At 52.8% G+C, this 22,500-nt stretch overlaps 2 protein-coding genes across 8 annotated transcripts in view; one reads left to right on the top strand and one right to left on the bottom strand.

Annotated features, from left to right (window-relative positions):
* LOC123767687 (collagen alpha-1(I) chain) overlaps window positions 1-22,500 on the bottom strand; it is a 484,084-nt gene that overhangs the window by 250,257 nt on the left and 211,327 nt on the right. The gene's annotated exons all lie outside the window — the stretch shown is intronic.
* LOC138355402 (uncharacterized) lies at window positions 2,952-4,664 on the top strand. Its single transcript, XM_069310292.1, has one exon. The coding sequence runs from the start codon at window positions 2,952-2,954 to the stop codon at window positions 4,662-4,664; it is 1,713 nt and encodes a 570-aa protein (XP_069166393.1).

The following is a 22,500-nucleotide window of genomic DNA, read 5'->3' on the forward strand; positions in this document are numbered from 1 at the left end:
CCCTCTGCTCCTGTGGCATATAATCTTGCCTCTGCTCCTGTGGCATATAATCTTGCCCCCTGCTCCTGTGGCATATAATCTTGCCTCTGCTCCTGTGGCATATAATCTTGCCCCCTGCTCCTGTGGCATATAATCTTGCCCCTGCTCCTGTGGCATATAATCTTGCCCCCTGCTCCTGTGGCATATAATCTTGCCCCCTGCTCCTGTGGCATATAATCTTGCCCCTGCTCCTGTGGCATATAATCTTGCCCCTGCTCCTGTGGCATATAATCTTGCCCCTGCTCCTGTGGCATATAATCTTGCCCCTGCTCCTGTGGCATATAATCTTGCCCCTGCTCCTGTGGCATATAATCTTGCCCCTGCTCCTGTGGCATATAATCTTGCCCCCCCTGCTCCTGTGGCATATAATCTTGCCCTCTGCTCCTGTGACATATAATCTTGCCCCCTGCTCCTGTGGCATATAATCTTGCCCTCTGCTCCTGTGACATATAATCTTGCCCCCTGCTCCTGTGGCATATAATCTTGCCCCCTGTTCCTGTGGCATATAATCTTGCCCCCTTGCTCCTGTGGCATATAATCTTGCCCCCTGCTCCTGTGGCATATAATCTTGCCCCCTGCCTCCTGTGGCATATAATCTTGCCCCCTGCTCCTGTGGCATATAATCTTGCCCCCTGCTCCTGTGGCATATAATCTTGCCCCCTGCCTCCTGTGGCATATAATCTTGCCCCCTGCTCCTGTGACATATAATCGAGGGAGGGGCAGGAACTATCAGGGGGAAAGCGCCAACCCATTACGACTATATAGCACTGGGAAGGGGTCATGATAAGGATTTGGGATGGGACAGGGGGGGAAGGGGGGATGTGGGTTACAGGGGTTCAGGAAGGGGGTGGGGAGGGGTGGGGGGGGTACATGTGATACAGACTGGGAAGTACATACAGGTGATGTTGAAGAGGGTTGAAGATGGTGTATGTTATGCTGTGGGATTGTATTCTTGGGTTAAGATCCGTCTTATCAGAACTGTTTATGGGTGTTTGTGTGTACGCAAGCACGGTAGTGACACACGTGCTACTGTGTACGCAAGCACGGTAGTGACACACCTGCTACTGTGTACGCAAGGACGGTAGTGACACACGTGCTACTGTGTACGCAAGCACGGTAGTGACACACGTGCTGTTGTGTACGCAAGCACGGTAGTGACACACGTGCTGTTGTGTACGCAAGCACGGTAGTGACACGTGCTACTGTGTACGCAAGCACGGTAGTGACACACGTGCTGTTGTGTACGCAAGCACGGTAGTGACACACGTGCTGTTGTGTACGCAAGCACGGTAGTGACACACGTGCTGTTGTGTACGCAAGCACGGTAGTGACACGTGCTACTGTGTACGCAAGCACGGTAGTGACACGTGCTACTGTGTACGCAAGCACGGTAGTGACACACGTGCTGTTGTGTACGCAAGCACGGTAGTGACACACGTGCTGTTGTGTACGCAAGCACGGTAGTGACACGTGCTACTGTGTACGCAAGCACGGTAGTGACACGTGCTACTGTGTACGCAAGCACGGTAGTAACACACGTGCTGTTGTGTACGCAAGCACGGTAGTGACACGTGCTACTGTGTACGCAAGCACGGTAGTGACACACGTGCTGTTGTGTACGCAAGCACGGTAGTGACACACGTGCTGTTGTGTACGCAAGCACGGTAGTGACACACGTGCTGTTGTGTACGCAAGCACGGTAGTGACACACGTGCTGTTGTGTACGCAAGCACGGTAGTGACACATGCTACTGTGTACGCAAGCACGGTAGTGACACGTGCTACTGTGTACGCAAGCACGGTAGTGACACACGTGCTGTTGTGTACGCAAGCACGGTAGTGACACACGTGCTGTTGTGTACGCAAGCACGGTAGTGACACACGTGCTGTTGTGTACGCAAGCACGGTAGTGACACACGTGCTGTTGTGTACGCAAGCACGGTAGTGACACACGTGCTGTTGTGTACGCAAGCACGGTAGTGACACACGTACTGTTGTGTACGCAAGCACGGTAGTGACACGTGCTACTGTGTACGCAAGCACGGTAGTAACACACGTGCTGTTGTGTACGCAAGCACGGTAGTGACACACCTGCTACTCTGTACGCAAGCACGGTAGTGACACACCTGCTACTGTGTACGTACCACGTACCAAGCACGTACCAGCTGTAGGAGTGGGACGTCGCTGCCTCTCCACTAACAAGGGTCATCTAATATCTACACACAATTCCCGCGGTTTGAGGTTCCAGGGCATCTGCTCAGGGCTTGACGGAGCTCAGGGGCTTGACGGAGCTCAGGGGCTTGACGGAGCTCAGGGCTTGACGGAGCTCAGGGGCTTGACGGAGCTCAGGGCTTGACGGAGCTCAGGGCTTGACGGAGCTCAGGGGCTTGACGGAGCTCAGGGCTTGACGGAGCTCAGGGGCTTGACGGAGCTCAGGGGCTTGACGGAGCTCAGGGGCTTGACGGAGCTCAGGGGCTTGACGGAGCTCAGGGGCTTGACGGAGCTCAGGGGCTTGACGGAGCTCAGGGGCTTGACGGAGCTCAGGGGCTTGACGGAGCTCAGGGGCTTGACGGAGCTCAGGGGCTTGACGGAGCTCAGGGCTTGACGGAGCTCAGGGGCTTGACGGAGCTCAGGGGCTTGACAGAGCTCAGGGCTTGACGGAGCTTAGGGGCTTGACGGAGCTCCGAGGTGGTGGTCAGCGTGGGCGGCGGCGTCTGTTAGCTAATCTTAAGTATTTTTGCATCGAGTACAGTTTTGTACGCTCCTTTTCTCTAAAGTGTGTAGTAGGGACTGGGCCCGATATGTGTGGGGCCAAGATGGCAGTCTTTCTCTCTCTCTCTCTCTCTCTCTCTCTCTCTCTCTCTCTCTCTCTCTCTCTCTCTCTACAGCAGTTTTTGTCCCGTTTATTCTATCATGAAGGTGACTTGTGGATTCGTTTTGTTAATCTTCCGTCACTTGGAGGGGTTAAGGCCCCTTAAACCAGGGTCAAGGCACCTTAAACCAGGGTCAAGGCACCTTAAACCAGGGTTAAGGCACCTTAAACCAGGGTCAAGGCACCTTAAACCAGGGTCAAGGCACCTTAAACCAGGGTTAAGGCACCTTAAACCAGGGTCAAGGCACCTTAAACCAGGGTCAAGGCACCTTAAACCAGGGTCAAGGCACCTTAAACCAGGGTCAAGGCACCTTAAGCCAGGGTTAAGGCCCCTTAAACCAGGGTCAAGGCACCTTAAACCAGGGTCAAGGCACCTTAAACCAGGGTCAAGGCACCTTAAACCAGGGTCAAGGCACCTTAAACCAGGGTCAAGGCACCTTAAACCAGGGTCAAGGCACCTTAAACCAGGGTCATGGCACCTTAAACCAGGGTCAAGGCACCTTAAACCAGGGTCAAGGCACCTTAAACCAGGGTCAAGGCACCTTAAACCAGGGTCAAGGCACCTTAAACCAGGGTCAAGGCACCTTAAACCAGGGTCAAGGCACCTTAAACCAGGGTCAAGGCACCTTAAACCAGGGTTAAGGCACCTTAAACCAGGGTCAAGGCACCTTAAACCAGGGTCAAGGCACCTTAAACCAGGGTCAAGGCACCTTAAACCAGGGTCAAGGCACCTTAAACCAGGGTCAAGGCACCTTAAACCAGGGTCATGGCACCTTAAACCAGGGTCAAGGCACCTTAAACCAGGGTCAAGGCACCTTAAACCAGGGTCAAGGCACCTTAAACCAGGGTCAAGGCACCTTAAACCAGGGTCAAGGCACCTTAAACCAGGGTCAAGGCACCTTAAACCAGGGTTAAGGCCCCTTAAACCAGGGTCAAGGCACCTTAAACCAGGGTTAAGGCACCTTAAACCAGGGTTAAGGCCCCTTAAACCAGGGTCAAGGCACCTTAAACCAGGGTCAAGGCACCTTAAACCAGGGTCAAGGCACCTTAAACCAGGGTCAAGGCACCTTAAACCAGGGTCAAGGCCTCTTAAACCAGGGTCATGGCACCTTAAACCAGGGTCAAGGCACCTTAAACCAGGGTTAAGGTCTCTTAAACCAGGGTCATGGCACCTTAAACCAGGGTTCAGGCACCTTAAACCAGGGTTTAGGCACCTTAAACCAGGGTTTAGGCACCTTAAACCAGGGTTTAGGCACCTTAAACCAGGGTTCAGGCCCCTTAAACCAGGGTCAAGGCACCTTAAACCAGGGTTAAGGCCTCTTAAACCAGGGTCATGGCACCTTAAACCAGGGTCAAGGCACCTTAAACCAGGGTCATGGAACCTTAAACCAGGGTCAAGGCACCTTAAACCAGGGTCAAGGCACCTTAAACCAGGGTTCAGGCACCTTAAACCAGGGTTTAGGCACCTTAAACCAGGGTTTAGGCACCTTAAACCAGGGTTCAGGCCCCTTAAACCAGGGTCAAGGCACCTTAAACCAGGGTTAAGGCCTCTTAAACCAGGGTCATGGCACCTTAAACCAGGGTTAAGGCCTCTTAAACCAGGGTCATGGCACCTTAAACCAGGGTCAAGGCACCTTAAACCAGGGTCATGGCACTTTAAACCAGGGTCAAAGCACCTTAAACCAGGGTCAAAGCACCTTAAACCAGGGTCAAGGCACCTTAAACCAGGATTAAGGGTTGTAGGTCTCTTCTAGCGAGGTGTAATATTATTAATATGTAATAATATTATACCTCCAAGAAGGGAGCGTTGGTGGAAAACCCCCTATACCACACCAGAGTGTACCTTGAGGTTACCTTGAGGTGCTTCCGGGGCTTAGCGTCCCCGCGGCCCGGTCGTTGACCAGGCCTCTTAGGTGTACACACGGACAATGTGTAAACACATGATCTGGTCTCAGTTCGATGCCTCAAGACCTCCCCCCCCCCACCCCTACGAAGAGGATTCAGTTGAATCCAAGGTAAGAACACTTACAGCATATCGTGGTTCAGTGGTTTAAGTCGTGCGCAATACCCATGGGTATTGTAATGAAGTAAGGGCGAAGAGGTAGAACAGCCTATTGACATAGCTCGGGTGCATGGGGGGAAAATTGCGTCAAACCCTATGCCCCTGTTACCTAGCAGTAAATAGGTACCTGGGTGTTAGTCAGCTGTCATGGGCTGCTTCCTGGGGGTGGAGGCCTGGTCGAAGACCGGGCCGCGGAGACACTAAAGCCCCGAAATCATCTCAAGATAATCTCAAGATAATCGAAACCCTGGTTTGTGTCTCGGAGAGGCTGCAGGAACCGTGGTAAATCAGGATGATTTCCCGGTTGCAATTCTTTTTTAACCATGTCGTAGCTCAGTCGATTAAGGCAGCGTCTGGGATCCTCTCGGACGTAGGTTCGAACCTACGTCACGGCCCTTGTACTCGCCTAATTGTGCTTGCGGGGGTTGAGCTTTGGCTCTTTGGTCCCGCCTCTCAACCGTCAATCAACTGGTGTACAGATTCCTGAGCCTACTGGGCTCTATCATATCTACATTTGAAACTGTGTATGGAGTCAGCCTCCACCACATCACTTCCTAGTGCATTCCATTTATTAACTACTCTGACACTGAAAAAATTCTTTCTAACGTCTTTGTGGCTCATCTGGGTACTAAGTTTCCACCTGTTTCCACAAGTTTCCCCTTGTTCGTGTCCCACCCGTGCTGAAGAGTTTGTCTTTGTCCACCCTGTCAATTCCCCTGAGAATTTTGTAGGTGGTTATCATGTCTCCCCTAACTCTTCTGTTTTCCAGGGATGTGAGGTTCAGCTCCTTTAGCCTTTCCTCGTAGCTCAATCCTCTCAGTTCCGGGACGAGCCTGGTGGCATACCGCTGAATCTTCTCTAACTTTTTCTTCTTGTAACTAACTTGTGGATTTGTTCATTTGATGCATCAGACTATTGTGATTTCTGCGTGTAACCCATGTTGGTGGTTGGTATCTCCCCCCCCCCCCCGGCTTCAATTGATTTTCTTTATTGGTGGCTGCGTTCGCCTTCTTGGCCCGGTTGTTTATGAGTTTATTTGGCCGCGTTTGAGTCTGGCCCCCCTGGCCGGGCATCGTCTTAAGATTCTCTTTATGACTTGGCTAATGTGATCCCGCATGTGTGTGTGATATATTGACCCGTGTTTCAGCTGACCTGTAGTGTCAGCTGTGTGCTGTAGTGTCACTCCACTTGTCGGAGCCGCCGCCGCCTCGTGTCCCATGTGGGGAGTCACCTCTGCCTGGCTCTTCTCTCCTCTCAGGAACTGCATAATATGTTTGTACATTCTTGGGGTCCTAATTGTGGTATCTTATATTGGGCCGGGGAGATTGGGCAATCCTGAAATCGCCTAGAGTCACTAAGATCGTCTAGTCACTTACATCGTCTAGTCACTGAGATCGTCTAGAGTCGCCTAGAGTCACTGAGATCGTGTAGAGTCAGTACTCTACAGTCACAGGAGCTACAGTGTAGTTCCTGAAGAGGTGGACAGAGAAAATGGTATAGAGGAGTCTGCTGGAGGTTTGGAACCTAAAAATGGGATCCTGTAGAGGCAGGGACCCAGGAGAGGACTGAGTGAGAGGGGGATGGGATGGGATGTGGGAAGGGTTAAGGAGGCTAGATATCTAGGAGGGGCGAGTGTGTGTGTGAGAGAGAGGGGGGGGGGGGTCATTATTTACACGGGCGACACTACCATGCAAATGAGCCGATAATGAGGAGCGGCGGCGGGTGAGGAGCGGGGCGGGCACGACACACAGGCGCTGCCTGGCCCCAGGCAACCCTCCCCAACCCTTAATTGTTCCCCCCCACCACCACCACCACTTGGTGTGGTGGTGGTGGTGGTGGTGGTGGTGGTAGGACCCTTCCCGCCCTCCACGCTACACTGACCCGCGGCCCCACACACCTCTCCCAAACACTTACACATCTCATCTAACATCAATTCTCTCCTCCTCCCTCCTCTCTCTCTCCCTCTCTCTCTCTCTCTCTCCCTCCTCTCTCTCTCCCTCTCTCCCTCTCTCCCTCTCCCTCTCTCTCTCTCTCTCTCTCTCTCTCTCTCTCTCTCTCTCTCCCTCCCTCCCCCTCTCTCTCTGTCTCTGTCTGTCTGTCTGTCTCTCTCTCTCTCTCTCTCTCTCTCTCTCTCTCTCTCTCTCTCTCTCTCTCTCTCTCTCTCTCTCTCTCTCTCTCTCTCTCTCTCTCTCTCACTCTCTCTCTCATATAGTGTCAGCTCTGGTAGCGGGCGGACTGTCCGCCTTGCTGACACAATGTGTCTTAGGTAGGTAGGCTAAGTTTCTCTCTCTTGCCAGGTGGCTGATGAATGTAGTAAGCGTCTTCCTATGTGGATGTCCATATTTTATGTTCACGAACATCCATATATGCAAATTCGGACGTTTTGTGTACATGCTTTGCTGTTTGTCTCTGCCGGGTAAACTGGCCTGTCTCTGTTTGGGTAAACTGTTAATGCTTTGGGGGTTTGTGGTGTATTATACAGTTGGGAGTGGTGGAGTGTAGTGCTACTCTAGCACTAGGAATACACCAGCCCCCCCACACACCCCCCGGGGGCCCTGACGGCTGAGTGGACAGCGCTCGGGATTCGTAGTCTTGAGGTTCCGGGTTTGATCCCCGGTGGAGGCGAAACAAAGGGCTAAAGTTTCTTTCACCCTGATGCTCCTGTTCACCTACCAGTAAACCTGTTTCACCTGTTCACCTACCAGGTACCTGGGAGTTAAGACAGGTTGCTTGCTGGGGGTGTATAACAAAAAAGGAGGCCTGGTTGAGGACCGGGCCGCGGGGTCGCTAAGCCCCGAAATCATCTCAAGATAACCCCAAGTGTTGGGCGGGGGGTGGTAGCAACAGTGGAAGGGGGGTGGGGGGAGGGTGGGGGGGGGTTTAAACGTTACCATCACTACACTTCACACATCTCCCCCCCCCCACCCCCACACACCTCTTAACCCCCCCCCCATCCCCCCTCTTCCCCCCCCCACGGCACCCCCACCTCCCCCCCCCCCACGTATACATAACGCTTCAGTTGTTGATACTGACTATTAGTTCACCCCCACACGGCACGGAGACAGGAGGAGGAGGAGTTTTAAATGAGCGAGAATAGTGGAAAGAATGTTAGGATGCGGCAACTCTGCCCCCTCCCCCTCCCCCCCAAACCCCTCCCCACCCCGCCCCCCCATCTCCGCACCTCCCCCCGGCCCCCTCCACCTCTGGCCTGACCGCGGGTAGCCCCCCCCCCCCCTCATAACCTACAACATTGCCAACTACTGTGTTGCCATTTATCACTTCGCGGGGATTTTGCGGGCAAGAGCGGAGTTGGGGGTGAGGGGGGGGGGGTGAGGAAGGCCACGGGTGGTGACTATGAGAGGTGGTGGGGGGTAGGGGGGGAGGAGAGGGGGTGTAGGTGTATGGCCAGGCTGATACAAACCGCTACAATACCCCCCCACACCCCACCCCCGTACCTATACCAATAATATTAGATACCTTCGGGTGGGCATCGCAGCAGCTTCACACAGCCGGTCAATCGATGGCAGGGGAGTTGGAAGCAAGGTGGCGAGGGTGATTTTCTCCTGTAATGTTTGACATGCGGGGCTGTGTGTGTGTGTGTGTGTGTGTGTGTGTGTGTGTGTGTGTGTGTGTGTGTGTGTGTGTGTGTGCGTGTGTGTGTGTGTGTGTGTGTGTGTGTGTGTGTGTGTGTGTGTGTGTGTGTGTGTGTGTGTGTGTGTGTGTGTGTGTGTGTGTCGTCGCCCAGGCCACAAGGTCGGCACTCTACACCTTACACCCTCCCTCACCCAGACATCTCTCCACCTTGCGATTGTATTCCCTGGCTTGTCCTCCCCTCCATCGCCCTCTCCCCTCCACTCCTGGCACTATCCTAGTCCTCCTCCTCCTCCTGGGTCAATGGCACTGTGTCAGGCGAGGTGACTGGCGGCTGTAAGCGACACACTGGCTTACGAGTGCCGTCAAGCGGTCAAGGAGCTCAACAAGATAAGGAAGGACATTCGCCAGGGGGGGGGGGATAAAACCTTAACCAAATATGAGAGGATTCCCAGGATAAAGAGAGCGGGTAACACAAGTCAGGTGTGTGGGAGAGTAAACACAACGCCTCTGGCTTCTGGCCGGGTCAGGGTTCGAGGCGGGGAGGGGTGTGGGGGGGCCGTGTCCCCCCCCCTCTAGGGAGGAGGGGTGAGGGGGCAGTGTCCCCCCCCTCTAGGGATGGAGGGGGGGGACACGGGGTCTCCACAGTGTCCTCAAGCCCACTATTAGAACAAATCCACAAGGGCCGTGACGCGGATTCGAACCTACGTCCGAGAGATTAGAACTTTTATCAGGCCTATCTAGCACTGTTTAAACTTTGGTTTACCAGGGCCGGCCGTGTGGCTGTGGGTTGGTTCGAGGAGTTGTTCTCTCGCAGACCGGCCCGAGGGACTGGCATTCTTAACCGTTTGATCAGGTTATTGCTACTCGCGGCTAGCAGGCCCTCCCTTGACCACAGTCCGTCTACCCTGGAAACACAAACCGAAACTGTCTCATTTTCCGCTTGTTACAACTTGTAATAAAGTTGTTACATCTTGGCTTAACGTGTTTATGATGTATTAGAACGTTGTTACAACTTGCTAGATTGGTTGTTATAACTGGTTAGGAAGTGTTAAAACTTGTTCGAACGTTGTAGCAACGTCGTAGTTTCGGTGTGTGTTTGGCGGGTAGTGTGTTTCAACCCGTCTTGGGTGTCCTAGCATCTTGGAACTGTTCCTAAGACAATATCCCCCCCCCAACTCCCTGCTTCCTTACACATTTGTGTTCCGCTCCTACAAGCGAGGTGAACTCAATATAAATATGTATGAAGGTGAATATGTATTCTCATTCTTCAGTACATATTAGGGGCCTGATCGGGCACGCTCCGTGACGTGCAGATTATTATACCTGGATTGTACCTGAATGGGGTTCTGAGAGTTCCCGAAGACGGGGCTAGGATTGACGTGTGACGGCTTGATCCTGGATGTACCTGAATGGCGTTCTGAGAGTTAATTTTTTTTTTAATTTTGCCCCGAGGGGCGAGTTTATTGGGCAGCGCCACTCATCTTGTGAGTGGACACACCGCCATAGTGACAGTATTGGGCAGCGCCACTCATCCTGTGAGTGGACACACCGCCATAGCAGAATGTACAACACTCCCCAATAGGAAGAAAACCCGCTGGGTTGTTCATCCTGTCACTTGTAGCCAGACACAGCTGGGAGTTCTGAGTTCTGAGAGTTGTTCTACTTCCCCATCCACCAGGCTGTTGCTTGGAGCCGCCAGCAGGTCTACACATCCACTACAGCGCGGTTGGTCCGGCACTTCTTGCCCCAAACTGTCTGCTTGAGACCTGCTTGATGGGGTTCTGGGAGTTCTTCTACTCCCCAATCCCGGCCAGAGGCCAGGCTTGACTTATGACAAAGTGGTCCACCAGGCTGTTGCTCGGAGCGGCCCGCAGCCTATTTTGTTTTCTTGAAAATATCTACTTTTGTTACGGCAAAATTTCTTATACAAGCTGGGACAACACAACGCAAATATCAAAAGGGACCAAGCCGGGCAGACTATATGTAGCAGTGGGACCACATATGTGACTTGAAGAGTACAACCACTGTGATGGGATGCCTAGATCTATTTGAAAGTTCTCGTAATCCATCCTATCATTTTTCTGGCTGACGCAATATTTGCTTGGTTATGCTCCCTAAACGTTAGGTCGTCGGACATCATTACTCCCAGACCCTTCACATGTTGTTTTCCTACTATGAGCAGACCTGATTGTGTCTTGTACTCTGTACTACATTCAAGGTCTTCATTTAACTTTCATCTACGGTCCCCAACACAGTCAAGGGTCAGTAAGGTGCCGTTTAAGGTACCGGCACCTCGGGCAGTTGCCCCTGTGCCACGTGCTAGGGGCCGCCACGTGCTAGGGGCCGCCAGGTCATGTATTGTTCAGAATGAAATAATCATTTTATAGGAAAAAGCTGTTCAGGAAAATATATTTAACCCAGCTAAAGTAGCCAAATATTTCCGCCTTATCTTAGACCACAGCCTAAGACCTTACTAAGTCACGTGGAACAGCCTTCACAGGAAAAAGAGAAATGTCTTCATCTACCAATGATGAAGTCACTTCAACAAAAGGACATTTTATTAGCTATAAACCAGTTATAGCTGCTACACTCGAAGGCTTATATGAAGGTATACTTGAGAGAGTCTAGCACACGCAAGACTAACGTAACTGTCGAGGTCAGGGGCTCTGAGGAGCCTGAGGATCACCAAGGAACATCCATGGATCTTGTGGATGTCACGTGGATGTCACGTGGATGTCACGTGGATGTCACGTGGATGTCACAGCCCCAATTATGTGGTTATAGTGAAAGAGTAACAAGTTGTCTGGATGTGGTGAGACACATACACTCCCATGTGTAGTGAGACACATACACACCCATGTGTAGTGAGACACATACACTCCCATGTGTAGTGAGACACATACACTCCCATGTGTAGTGAGACACATACACACCCATGTGTAGTGAGACACATACACACCCATGTGTAGTGAGACACATACACTCCCATGTGTAGTGAGACACATACACTCCCATGTGTAGTGAGACACATACACTCCCATGTGTAGTGAGACACATACACACCCATGTGTAGTGAGACACATACACACCCATGTGCAGTGAGACACATACACACCCATGTGTAGTGAGACACACACTCCCATGTGTAGTGAGACACACACTCCCATGTGTAGTGAGACACACACACTCCCATGTGTAGTGAGACACACACTCCCATGTGTAGTGAGACACACACACTCCCATGTGTAGTGAGACACATACACACCCATGTGTAGAGACACATACACACCCATGTGTAGTGAGACACATACACACCCATGTGCAGTGAGACACATGCACACCCATGTGTAGTGAGACACACACTCCCATGTGTAGTGAGACACACACTCCCATGTGTAGTGAGACACACACTCCCATGTGTAGTGAGACACACACTCCCATGTGTAGTGAGACACACACTCCCATGTGTAGTGAGACACATACACTCCCATGTGTAGTGAGACACATACACTCCCATGTGTAGTGAGACACATACACTCCCATGTGTAGTGAGACACATACACTCCCATGTGTAGTGAGACACACACTCCCATGTGTAGTGAGACACATACACACCCATGTGTAGTGAGACACATACACTCGCATGTGTTCCCACTTCACTGTTTGGCAGTGTCCAGCGTTTGTAACACCGTAAACAGCGCCTTTGTTTACAGCCTCTCCTGGGCGACGTCGTGTAATGAACAAATATGTTCAATGCCTCGCTGCATAATTAACGTCAAAGCCATTCAATGTGAAATTATGCGAATCCGAGAAGCTCCTCGTCAGCTCTCAGAAACGCCTCCTCATCCCACAATGCAACAGGAAGCAGATACAAATAGATTACAGTTCCTTAGAGACGAATGTCTGGTGAGGTGTCTTAGGCAGATGTGGGCAAGAGGAAGGCAACTAACTATCAGGGGTAAAGTGCCAAGCCATTACCACTGTGTAGCACTTGCAAGGGATCAGTATAAGGATTTGGGATGGGACGGGAGGGAAGGAATGGTGCCCAAGACTATGCACAACACCTTTGTGAAACTGTGTAAGTGTAAGTGTAGAGTGTAAGGGGGCCAGCAACCCTAGGAGCGGCCCGGGGCGCCGGCAGTGTTGATGCTGTACTCATGTACTTGTACTCATGTGCTGTATTCAGGGAGCCGGTCGGCCGAGCGGACAGCACGCGGGACTTGTGATCCTATGGTCCTGGGTTTGATCCCAGGTGCCGGCGAGAAACAATGGGCAGAGTTTCTTTCACCCTATGCCCTGTTACCTAGCATTAATATAGGTACCTGGGTGTTAGTCAGCTGTCACGGGCTGCTTCCTGGGGGTGGAGACCTGGTCGAGGACCGGGCCGCGGGGACACTAAAAAGCCCCGAAATTATCTCAAGATAACCTCAAGATAGATCTCTCCCTGCAACAGAATGTTATAACAGATCTGACAATCACCATCAGGAATCTTAACCCAAAACGTGAATGCATAAATCTTTGAAGTAAGGCAAATAGGACACTCAAGGAACTCATACCTATTGGCTTTGGTCACAATGGAAAGAAATTGACGACGTTTCGGTTGGTGCAGAGGTCTGCCAGCAGACTCCGGGGCTACTGTCTGCTGGCCTGCCTCAGAATCTTCTCTACCTCGCAAGGAGGTGGCAATAGGCCCTCTGCAAATCCCACTCCTTAGCAGTTCCTGCGCTAGTTTCTTCCGTGGCCAAGATGCTGTCAGTTCTCACTGATGAACATATCACTGTATGCCCTCGACGTGGTGTGAGGCCCTCGACGTGGTGTGTGGCCCTCGACGTGGTGTGAGGCCCTCGACGTGGTGTGAGGCCCTCGACGTGGTGTGTGGCCCTCGACGGTGGTGTGTGGCCCTCGACGTGGTGTGTGGCCCTCGACGTGGTGTGAGGCCCTCGACGTGGTGTGAGGCCCTCGACGTGGTGTGTGGCCCTCGACGGTGGTGTGTGGCCCTCGACGTGGTGTGAGGCCCTCGACGTGGTGTGTGGCCCTCGACGGTGGTGTGTGGCCCTCGACGTGGTGTGAGGCCCTCGACGTGGTGTGTGGCCCTCGACGGTGGTGTGTGGCCCTCGACGGTGGTGTGTGGCCCTCGACGGTGGTGTGTGGCCCTCGACGGTGGTGTGTGGCCCTCGACGGTGGTGTGTGGCCCTCGACGTGGTGTGTGGCCCTCGACGGTGGTGTGTGGCCCTCGACGTGGTGTGTGGCCCTCGACGGTGGTGTGTGGCCCTCGACGTGGTGTGTGGCCCTCGACGGTGGTGTGTGGCCCTCGACGTGGTGTGTGGCCCTCGACGTGGTGTGTGGCCCTCGACGGTGGTGTGTGGCCCTCGACGTGGTGTGTGGCCCTCGACGGTGGTGTGTGGCCCTCGACGTGGTGTGTGGCCCTCGACGGTGGTGTGTGGCCCTCGACGTGGTGTGTGGCCCTCGACGGTGGTGTGTGGCCCTCGACGTGGTGTGAGGCCCTCGACGTGGTGTGTGGCCCTCGACGTGGTGTGAGGCCCTCGACGTGGTGTGTGGCCCTCGACGGTGGTGTGTGGCCCTCGACGTGGTGTGTGGCCCTCGACGTGGTGTGTGGCCCTCGACGTGGTGTGTGGCCCTCGACGGTGGTGTGTGGCCCTCGACGTGGTGTGGCCCTCGACGTGGTGTGTGGCCCTCGACGTGGTGTGGCCCTCGACGTGGTGTGTGGCCCTCGACGGTGTGGCCCTCGACGTGGTGTGTGGCCCTCGACGTGGTGTGGCCCTCGACGTGGTGTGGCCCTCGACGTGGTGTGGCCCTCGACGTGGTGTGGCCCTCGACGTGGTGTGTGGCCCTCGACGTGGTGTGTGGCCCTCGACGTGGTGTGGCCCTCGACGTGGTGTGGCCCTCGACGTGGTGTGGCCCTCGACGTGGTGTGGCCCTCGACGTGGTGTGGCCGGGTGTGGGTCGGAGGGCGAGGCAGCTAAACGGAGCACCAAATACGGGTACTTTATGGGGCCCGGAGAGCAACCCCCGCCCCTCTCTTGGCCCAGATTGACACGCCGATAACACCAGCCCCCCAACCCCTACTTGTCCCCCCCCCTCCCCCTCCCCCACTACCACTCTGGCCTCCAGTACAACCCGGTACAACCCTCCAGTACAACCCGGTACCACCCTCCAGTACAACCCGGTACCACCCTCCAGTACAACCCGGTACAACCCTCCAGTACAACCCTCCAGTACAACCCGGTACAACCCTCCGGTACAACCCTCCAGTACAACCCGGTACCACCCTCCGGTACAACCCGGTACAACCCTCCAGTACAACCCGGTACCACCCTCCGGTACAACCCGGTACAACCCTCCAGTACAACCCGGTACCACCCTCCGGTACAACCCGGTACAACCCTCCAGTACAACCCGGTACCACCCTCCGGTACAACCCGGTACAACCCTCCAGTACAACCCTCCAGTACAACCCGGTACAACCCTCCAGTACAACCCGGTACAACCCTCCGGTACAACCCGGTACAACCCGGTACCACCCTCCGGTACAACCCGGTACAACCCTCCAGTACAACCCGGTACCACCCTCCGGTACAACCCGGTACAACCCTCCAGTACAACCCGGTACCACCCTCCGGTACAACCCGGTACAACCCTCCAGTACAACCCGGTACCACCCTCCGGTACAACCCGGTACAACCCTCCAGTACAACCCGGTACACCTGCCATGGGTGCTGGAAGATGATGATCTTCCTCCCAAGCCTGTGCTGGGGGTGGGGGGTTGGGCACGTCCCTACCCCCCCCCCCCCCACCCCCCTGTTGCACGTGTCCACATGTGCTCCTCTTCCAGTTGCACGTGCCCCTCCCCCTACGGAGCACGTGCCCACCCCAAGCTGCTAGAACACATGTTGGAGGCGTGTTCAAGAGACAATTGAACACGTTCTTGCAGCAGGTGACTGATCAGCCGGGTGGTGTTGGATATGTATGCCTGCTGGACACAACAGTCTGATCGGTAACGGGTCAGTTATGTCCCTTGTGTGTGGTGGAAGCGTGTTGAACAGTCTCGGGCCTCTGATGTTGATAGTTCTCTCTTGAACACTGTGAGGGGTCGGCCAGTTATGCCCCTTATGTGTAGTGGAAGCGTGTTGAACAGACTCGGGCCTCTGATGTTGATAGAGTTCTCTCTCAGAGTACCTGTTGCACCTCTGCACTTCAACGGGGGTATTCTGCACATCCTGCCATGCCTCCTGGTCTCGTGTGATGTTATTTCTGTGTGCAGGTTTGGGACCAGCCCCTCTACTATTTTCCTCGTGTAAATTATTATGTATCTCTCCCGCCTGTACTCAAGGGAGTACAGATTTAGGCTCTTTAGTCGGTCCCAATACTTTAGGTGTCTTACTGAGTGGATTCTAGCAGTAAAGGATCTCTGCACGCTCTCCAGGTCAGCAATTTCTCCAGCTTTGAAAGGGGCTGTCATTGTGCAGCAGTACTCCACTCTTAGAGAGCACTAGCGTCTTGAAGAGTATCATCATTGGTATAGCATCTCTACTGTGAGAGAGGTTGGAGAGATGAGGTGAGGAAGGGAGAGATGAGGGAGAGGGATAAAGTGAGGGATGGAGGGAGGGAGGGAGGGAGGGGGAAGAGTGGTAGTGTGTGAAGAATGAAGAACCAGGAGCAGACTTGATCAATAATGGTGGAGTTGAGCCCTTCTTGCCCCGGCGAACAATTACTGCGGGCGGGTGGCAGCCGCGCGCCACCGACCTGCCTACTGTGTTAATATTTACACCAGATTAATTAAATCCACGCTACCCCCCCCCCCCACCTCCCCCCTCACACATCCCTGGTCTCCGCCTCACCTCCACTACCTCATATGGGGTGAGAATAGCTTGAGCTACCTCATCCCTTTGTGTGTATTTTACCTCAATAAACTTATTTCAATTTCAATTTCCACTACCTCGTATCTATGTGAGACGGATGTATATACCTCCGGTGAGTTGGTGGCTGAGCAGACACAACACTGGACGCGTGATCCTGTGGTCCCGGGTTCGATCTCTGGCGCCGGCGAGAAACAATGGATTTCTTTCACCCTGATGACCCTGTTACCTAGCAGTAAATAGGTACCTGGCAGTTAGTCAGCTGTCACGGGCTGCTTCCTGGGGGTGCAGGCGTGGTTGAGGACCGGGCCGCGGGGACGCTAAGCCCCCGAAATCATCTCAAGATAACCAGAGTAGGAGGCAAGGCTCCATGTGCAAAATAACCCAATAAAAAGTCGATAAGCTCGATAGGTGCACAAGTAGTTGTTGATTTAGATTCAGCTACTCTGAACAAAAAGATCCAAGTAGCACGGGCTATGGTGAGCCCGTAGTGGCCATGCCTGGCACAGGAGCGGGGCAAGTAGCACGGGCTATGGTGAGCCCGTAGTGGCCATGCCTGGCACAGGAGCGGGGCAAGTAGCACGGGCTATGGTGAGCCCGTAGTGGCCATGCCTGGCACAGGAGCGGGGCAAGTAGCACGGGCTATGGTGAGCCCGTAGTGGCCATGCCTGGCACAGGAGCGGAGCTGTCACTGAAGGACAGTTGAAGCAGAACTAAGTGGCCAAGACTTTTCAACACACACACACTCCTTTTAAACATAACTGGCCGACCTTTCACGCCGTTCAAGAGGCAACTTGGTACACACTTCCCAAGCACATCTGATCAACCAGGCTGTGTGACTCGTGTGTGTCTGACTGTGTATGTAGCGCGTCTAGCAGCAGCAGCAGCAGCAGTAGCAGCAGTAGCAGCAGCAGCAGCAGCAGCAGTAGCAGCAGTAGCAGCAGTAGCAGCAGTAGCAGCAGCAGCAGCAGCAGCAGCAGCAGCAGCAGCAGCAGCAGCAGTAGCAGCAGCAGCAGTAGCAGCAGCAGCAGCAGCAGCAGCAGCAGCAGCAGCAGCAGCAGCAGTCTCAGTCAGAGGCCAAAACCCGATGATTGACATAGATTAAGCCATCCCAAGAGGTGGCACGGGCATGAATAACCCGTATATGCCTAGCACCTTAGTGACACATTCACAGAAGCACCTCAAGACACAGCCAGACGTGACCACGGTGCAACAGCACATCAGTTATGCACAAGAGGATTAACTGGAAAATGAGGGAGATTGACCTTTAACTTCCTCACAAACCTAATCCGAAGAGCCCACGAGGCAAACTCAGGAGTCGCCATGCCGAAGAGCTGTATTCCACAGGGTCTTCGATTATACACTCTTCCCATATATGACAGCGACATCAATTATACACACAATATGCACAATGAATTCGCAAGCGCGTGATTGTGGTACCCGATGAGGTAGTCCAAACCTGCGAGTCAGGTCTAGTGTACTTGCAATTGTTGGGGGTACTGTCACCTCATTGTGGTACGGTGGTGAGTGAGTGAGTGAGTGAGTGAGTGAGTGAGTGAGGTGTGTGTGTGTTTGTGAGTGTGAGTGAGTGTTTGTGAGTTCCATGGGTCACTCATGCAAGATCGTGGATATGGGTTCGGTTTATTGTACCGCATCAGTATCTCATAGAACTATGCCTTTCTTCCCGAACGATACCGGAATCTTCATTATATTGGCCTCCACAGAGCGCACAGAGCCACAGAGGACACAGAGCCACAGAGGACACAGAGCCACAGAGGACACAGAGCCACAGAGGACACAGAGCCACAGAGCCACAGAGAGCACAGAGCCACAGAGGACACAGAGCCACAGAGAGCACAGAGCCAGAGGACACAGAGCCACAGAGGACACAGAGCCTCACTACAGGCTGCGAGCCTCACTATATAACACTGCAAATACTGCAACACAGAGAAGATGTGGAGAATATTTACCACAATACATTTAAATGCCTAAATTACCGAGAAGGCTTAAAAAAAGGCTTAATAAAAGGCTTAAAAAGGCCGAAGGCTTAAAAAAAATCCCCAAAGTTCATTCCTTCGTCGCAGGTAAGGGCGATGTATCATACTCTGCACACGGAAATAACTCCTTAAGAGCCCAGGAGCTACGGCCGGCTGTGCAAGGTAGCCACATGAGGAGCGGAGGTGCAATAGAAGGGGTAGACATAGCCTAAGCTGTTCTATCCCTTCGAGATGTATTTCATTGTCTCAGTAAACCTACTTGAACTTGAGGAGCAATAGGTACTCCGAGTTACCTTGAAGTTACCTTGAGGTGCTTCCGGGGCTTAGCGTCCCCGCGGCCCGGTCGTCGACCAGGCCTCCTGGTTGCTGGACTGATCAACCAGGCTGTTGGACGCGGCTGCTCGCAGCCTGACGTATGAGTCACCGCCTGGTTGATCAGGTATCCTTTGGAGTGACAATTCTATCAACACCAAGGGCCTGAGACTGTTCGCAAGATGCAGTCGCACCTCCACAGATCTCCAGTATCAGCTAATGATACTGGTAATGGCTCTAAAGGGCCACCACTTACGGGCTATTCATGCCCGTGCCACCTTTTGGGTGGATTAATCTTCATCGATCATCAATCAATCGAGACTGTTCAACACTCTCCCACTAAACATAAGAGGTGTAATTAGCCGACTTCTCACGGTGTTCAGGAGAGAACTTGATACCTGGTTGATGGGGTTCTGGGAGTTCTTCTACTCCCCCCAAGCCCGGCCCGAGGCCAGGCTTGACTTGTGAGGTTATCTTGAGGTTATCTTGAGATGATTTCGGGGCTTTAGTGTCCCCGCGGCCCGGTCCTCGACCAGGCCTCCACCCCCAGGAAGCAGCCCGTGACAGCTGACTAACTCCCAGGTACCTATTTACTGCTAGGTAACAGGGGCATTCAGGGTGAAAGAAACTTTGCCCATTTGTTTCTGCCTCGTGCGGGAATTGAACCCGCGCCACAGAATTACGAATCCTGCGCGCTATCCACCAGGCTACGAGGCCTCACCACCAGGCTACGAGGCCTCACCACCAGGCTACGAGGCCTCACCACCAGGCTACGAGGCCCCACCACCAGGCTACGAGGCCTCACCACCAGGCTACGAGGCCCCACCACCAGGCTACGAGGCCTCACCACCAGGCTACGAGGCCTCACCACCAGGCTACGAGGCCTCACCAGGTGTGTGAGAGATAACTTGATAAACACCTGCTAAGGAAATCCGATCAACCGGACTATAATTAATACACCAGAATGCAAGCAGCTGCGCATAACACCCTGACTGACTAGATCACCAACCAGGCGCCATGGTTAGAGACCGGGCCGCAGGGGCATTGATCCCCCCAATAACCAGCACAAAGTAGCCATAAGGTAATCATAACCTTGAGGTTACCTTGAGGTGCTTCCGGGGCTTAGTGTCCCCGCGGCCCGGTCGTCGACCAGGCCTCCTGGTTGCTGGACTGATCAACCAGGCTGTTAGACGCGGCTGCTCGCAGCTTGACGTATGAGTAACATAAGGGAGGAAGAGTTGTACAAGACGACGTACCTTTACACTGGGCGTGGAAGAAAGTGCCCAATAAAACACTTAGATGCACAGTAGGTACGCCCAGAGAGACCTATGTAACACACACACTTGGAGTACAAGAACTCCCAGAACCCTATCAACCAGGTATCAACCAGGTAATCCTTGCACCAACCACCACAAGCAAGCCACAACCCAGGTTGACTACCTCAAGGTCCTATACGTCTGGTATTGACTTGGCTGCCGGTAAGTACCCACTAATCATCCTCCTGTGTTTACCGGCTCCCTCGTTATTTTATATTATTATATATATATATATATATATATATATATATATATATATATATATATATATATATGACTGCATGCTTTCCCCTCAAGGAGGTGAACACATAATCTTCACATTCCTATTTTACTCTTGCTCTTATTTTAAAAAGCCTCTTGGATCTGGGTTACAAACCTTGAATCATCAAGTCGACGAATGTGACAATGGTCCAGGGCGGACCGAAACGTCGTCGCCTCTTCATCTTGAGGTGTGTGGTTTGCTCACCATACCTTGAGGTGGTTCCTCGAGGCAGTGGAAGGTAGTATGCAGAGCGTGTTGGAACACTGAACACCTTCAGCCGTGCCCATACGGTTGAAGGTGTTTATAAAGTCGTTTCTCTGCTCCCTCTGTATTGTGTTAGTGTTGTCGGTTGGTGTTGAAGATGGTTTAATGCCCGCGGTTACTGTGTCTCTCTCTCTCTCTCTCTCTCTCTCTCTCTCTCTCTCTCTCTGTGTGTGTGTGTGTGTGTGTGTCTGTGTCTGTGTGTGTGTGTGTGTGTGTGTGTGTGTGTGTGTGTGTGTGTGTGTGTGTGTGTGTGTGTGTGTGTGTGTGGTGTGTGGTGTGTGTGTACTCACCTATATGTACTCACCTATATGTGCTTGCAGGATCGAGCATTGACTCTTGGATCCCGCCTTTCTAGCTATCGGTTGTTTACAGCAATGACTCCTGTCCCATTTCCCTATCATACCTAGTTTTAAAAGTATGAATAGTATTTGCTTCCACAACCTGTTCCCCAAGTGCATTCCATTTTTCTACTACTCTCACGCTAAAAGAAAACTTCCTAACATCTCTGTGACTCATCTGAGTTTCCAGTTTCCACCCATGTCCCCTCGTTCTGTTATTATTACGTGTGAACATTTGATCTATTTCCACTTTGTCAATTCCCCTGAGTATTTTATATGTCCCTATCATATCTCCTCTCTCCCTTCTTTTCTCTAGTGTCGTAAGGTTCAGTTCCTTCAGCCGCTGTGTGTGTGTGTGTGTGTGTGTGTACTTACCTAATACTTACCTAATGTGTGTGTGTGTGTGTGTGTGTGTGTGTGTGTGTGTGTGTGTGTGTGTGTGTGTGTGTGTGTGTGTGTGTGTGTGTGTGTGTGTGTGTGAGTGTGTGTGTGTGTGAAGTAGGCAAGGCAGCATGTACCACCGCCAAGCGGGTACCCGCGGGTCTGCCGGCCTGTGGTGGCCACGAGTACTGGGCAGACAGTCACCAGAAAAGGCTGCGGGAGTTGAAGTATGGAACTTATCAAGAGGTAACAATCAGAAGCAGACAGAGACAGACAGAGACAGACAGACAGACCTCACTACCCTTGGAACACCAGTCTCAGTAAAGAACCCCTGAGGCCAGATTCACGAAGCAGTTACCCAAGCACGTACGCGCCTGCCCATCTTTTCTCAATCTTTGGCGGCTTTGTTTACAATTATTAAACAGTTAATGAGCTCCGAAGCACCAGGAGGCTGTTTATAACAATAACAACAGTTGACTGGCAAGTTTTCATGCTTGTAAACTGTTTAATAAATGTAACCAAAGCCGTCAATGATTGAAGAAAGATGTACACGTTCGTAAGTACCTGCGTAACCCCTTCGTGAATCTGGCCCCTGACCAGGTGCACGAGGGTAGAAATACCCTAAGATACTCTATCCCTTTGAGGTGTACTTTATTATCTCAATAAACATTACTTGAACTTGGCCACGTGACCACACACTGTGTTCCGGGCACACTCATCATCACCGGGAGAGGTAGAAGCTTTTGGGGAGGGCGCTACGGTGCCACCCGCACAAGTCTGCTGACCGAGTGCCGCGGGGCAGTGCCAGATACACAGAGCTCACTCCAATAGTCAGCAGTATACCCGTCATTAGGCAGGTATACTGACAGTATGAACCTTTACTGTCAGCTCCTTGACTGACAGTATGAACCTTTACTGTCAGCTCCTTGACTGACAGTATGAACCTTTACTGTCAGCTCCTTGACTGACAGTATGAACCTTTACTGTCAGCTCCTTGACTGACAGTATGAACCTTTACTGTCAGCTCCTTGACTGACAGTATGAACCTCAGGAGCTAAATCTCGACCCCCTCCCCCCCCCCCCCCCGCCCCCCAAGAGAACATCTTGGCAAGCAAACACAGGCGACAGTGTTCTTATATCTGTTCTTGCATTAATCTACAAGGGCTTTACTTTCCTAAAGTAAATCA

Source organism: Procambarus clarkii, chromosome 67 (genome assembly GCF_040958095.1).
Source record: "Procambarus clarkii isolate CNS0578487 chromosome 67, FALCON_Pclarkii_2.0, whole genome shotgun sequence".
Lineage (NCBI taxonomy): Eukaryota > Metazoa > Arthropoda > Malacostraca > Decapoda > Cambaridae > Procambarus > Procambarus clarkii.

What these genes read in the sequence shown, in the direction of transcription:
- LOC138355402 (XM_069310292.1), top strand. Translation starts at nt 2,952, where the DNA reads ATGAAGGTGACTTGTGGATTCGTTTTGTTAATCTTCCGTCACTTGGAG.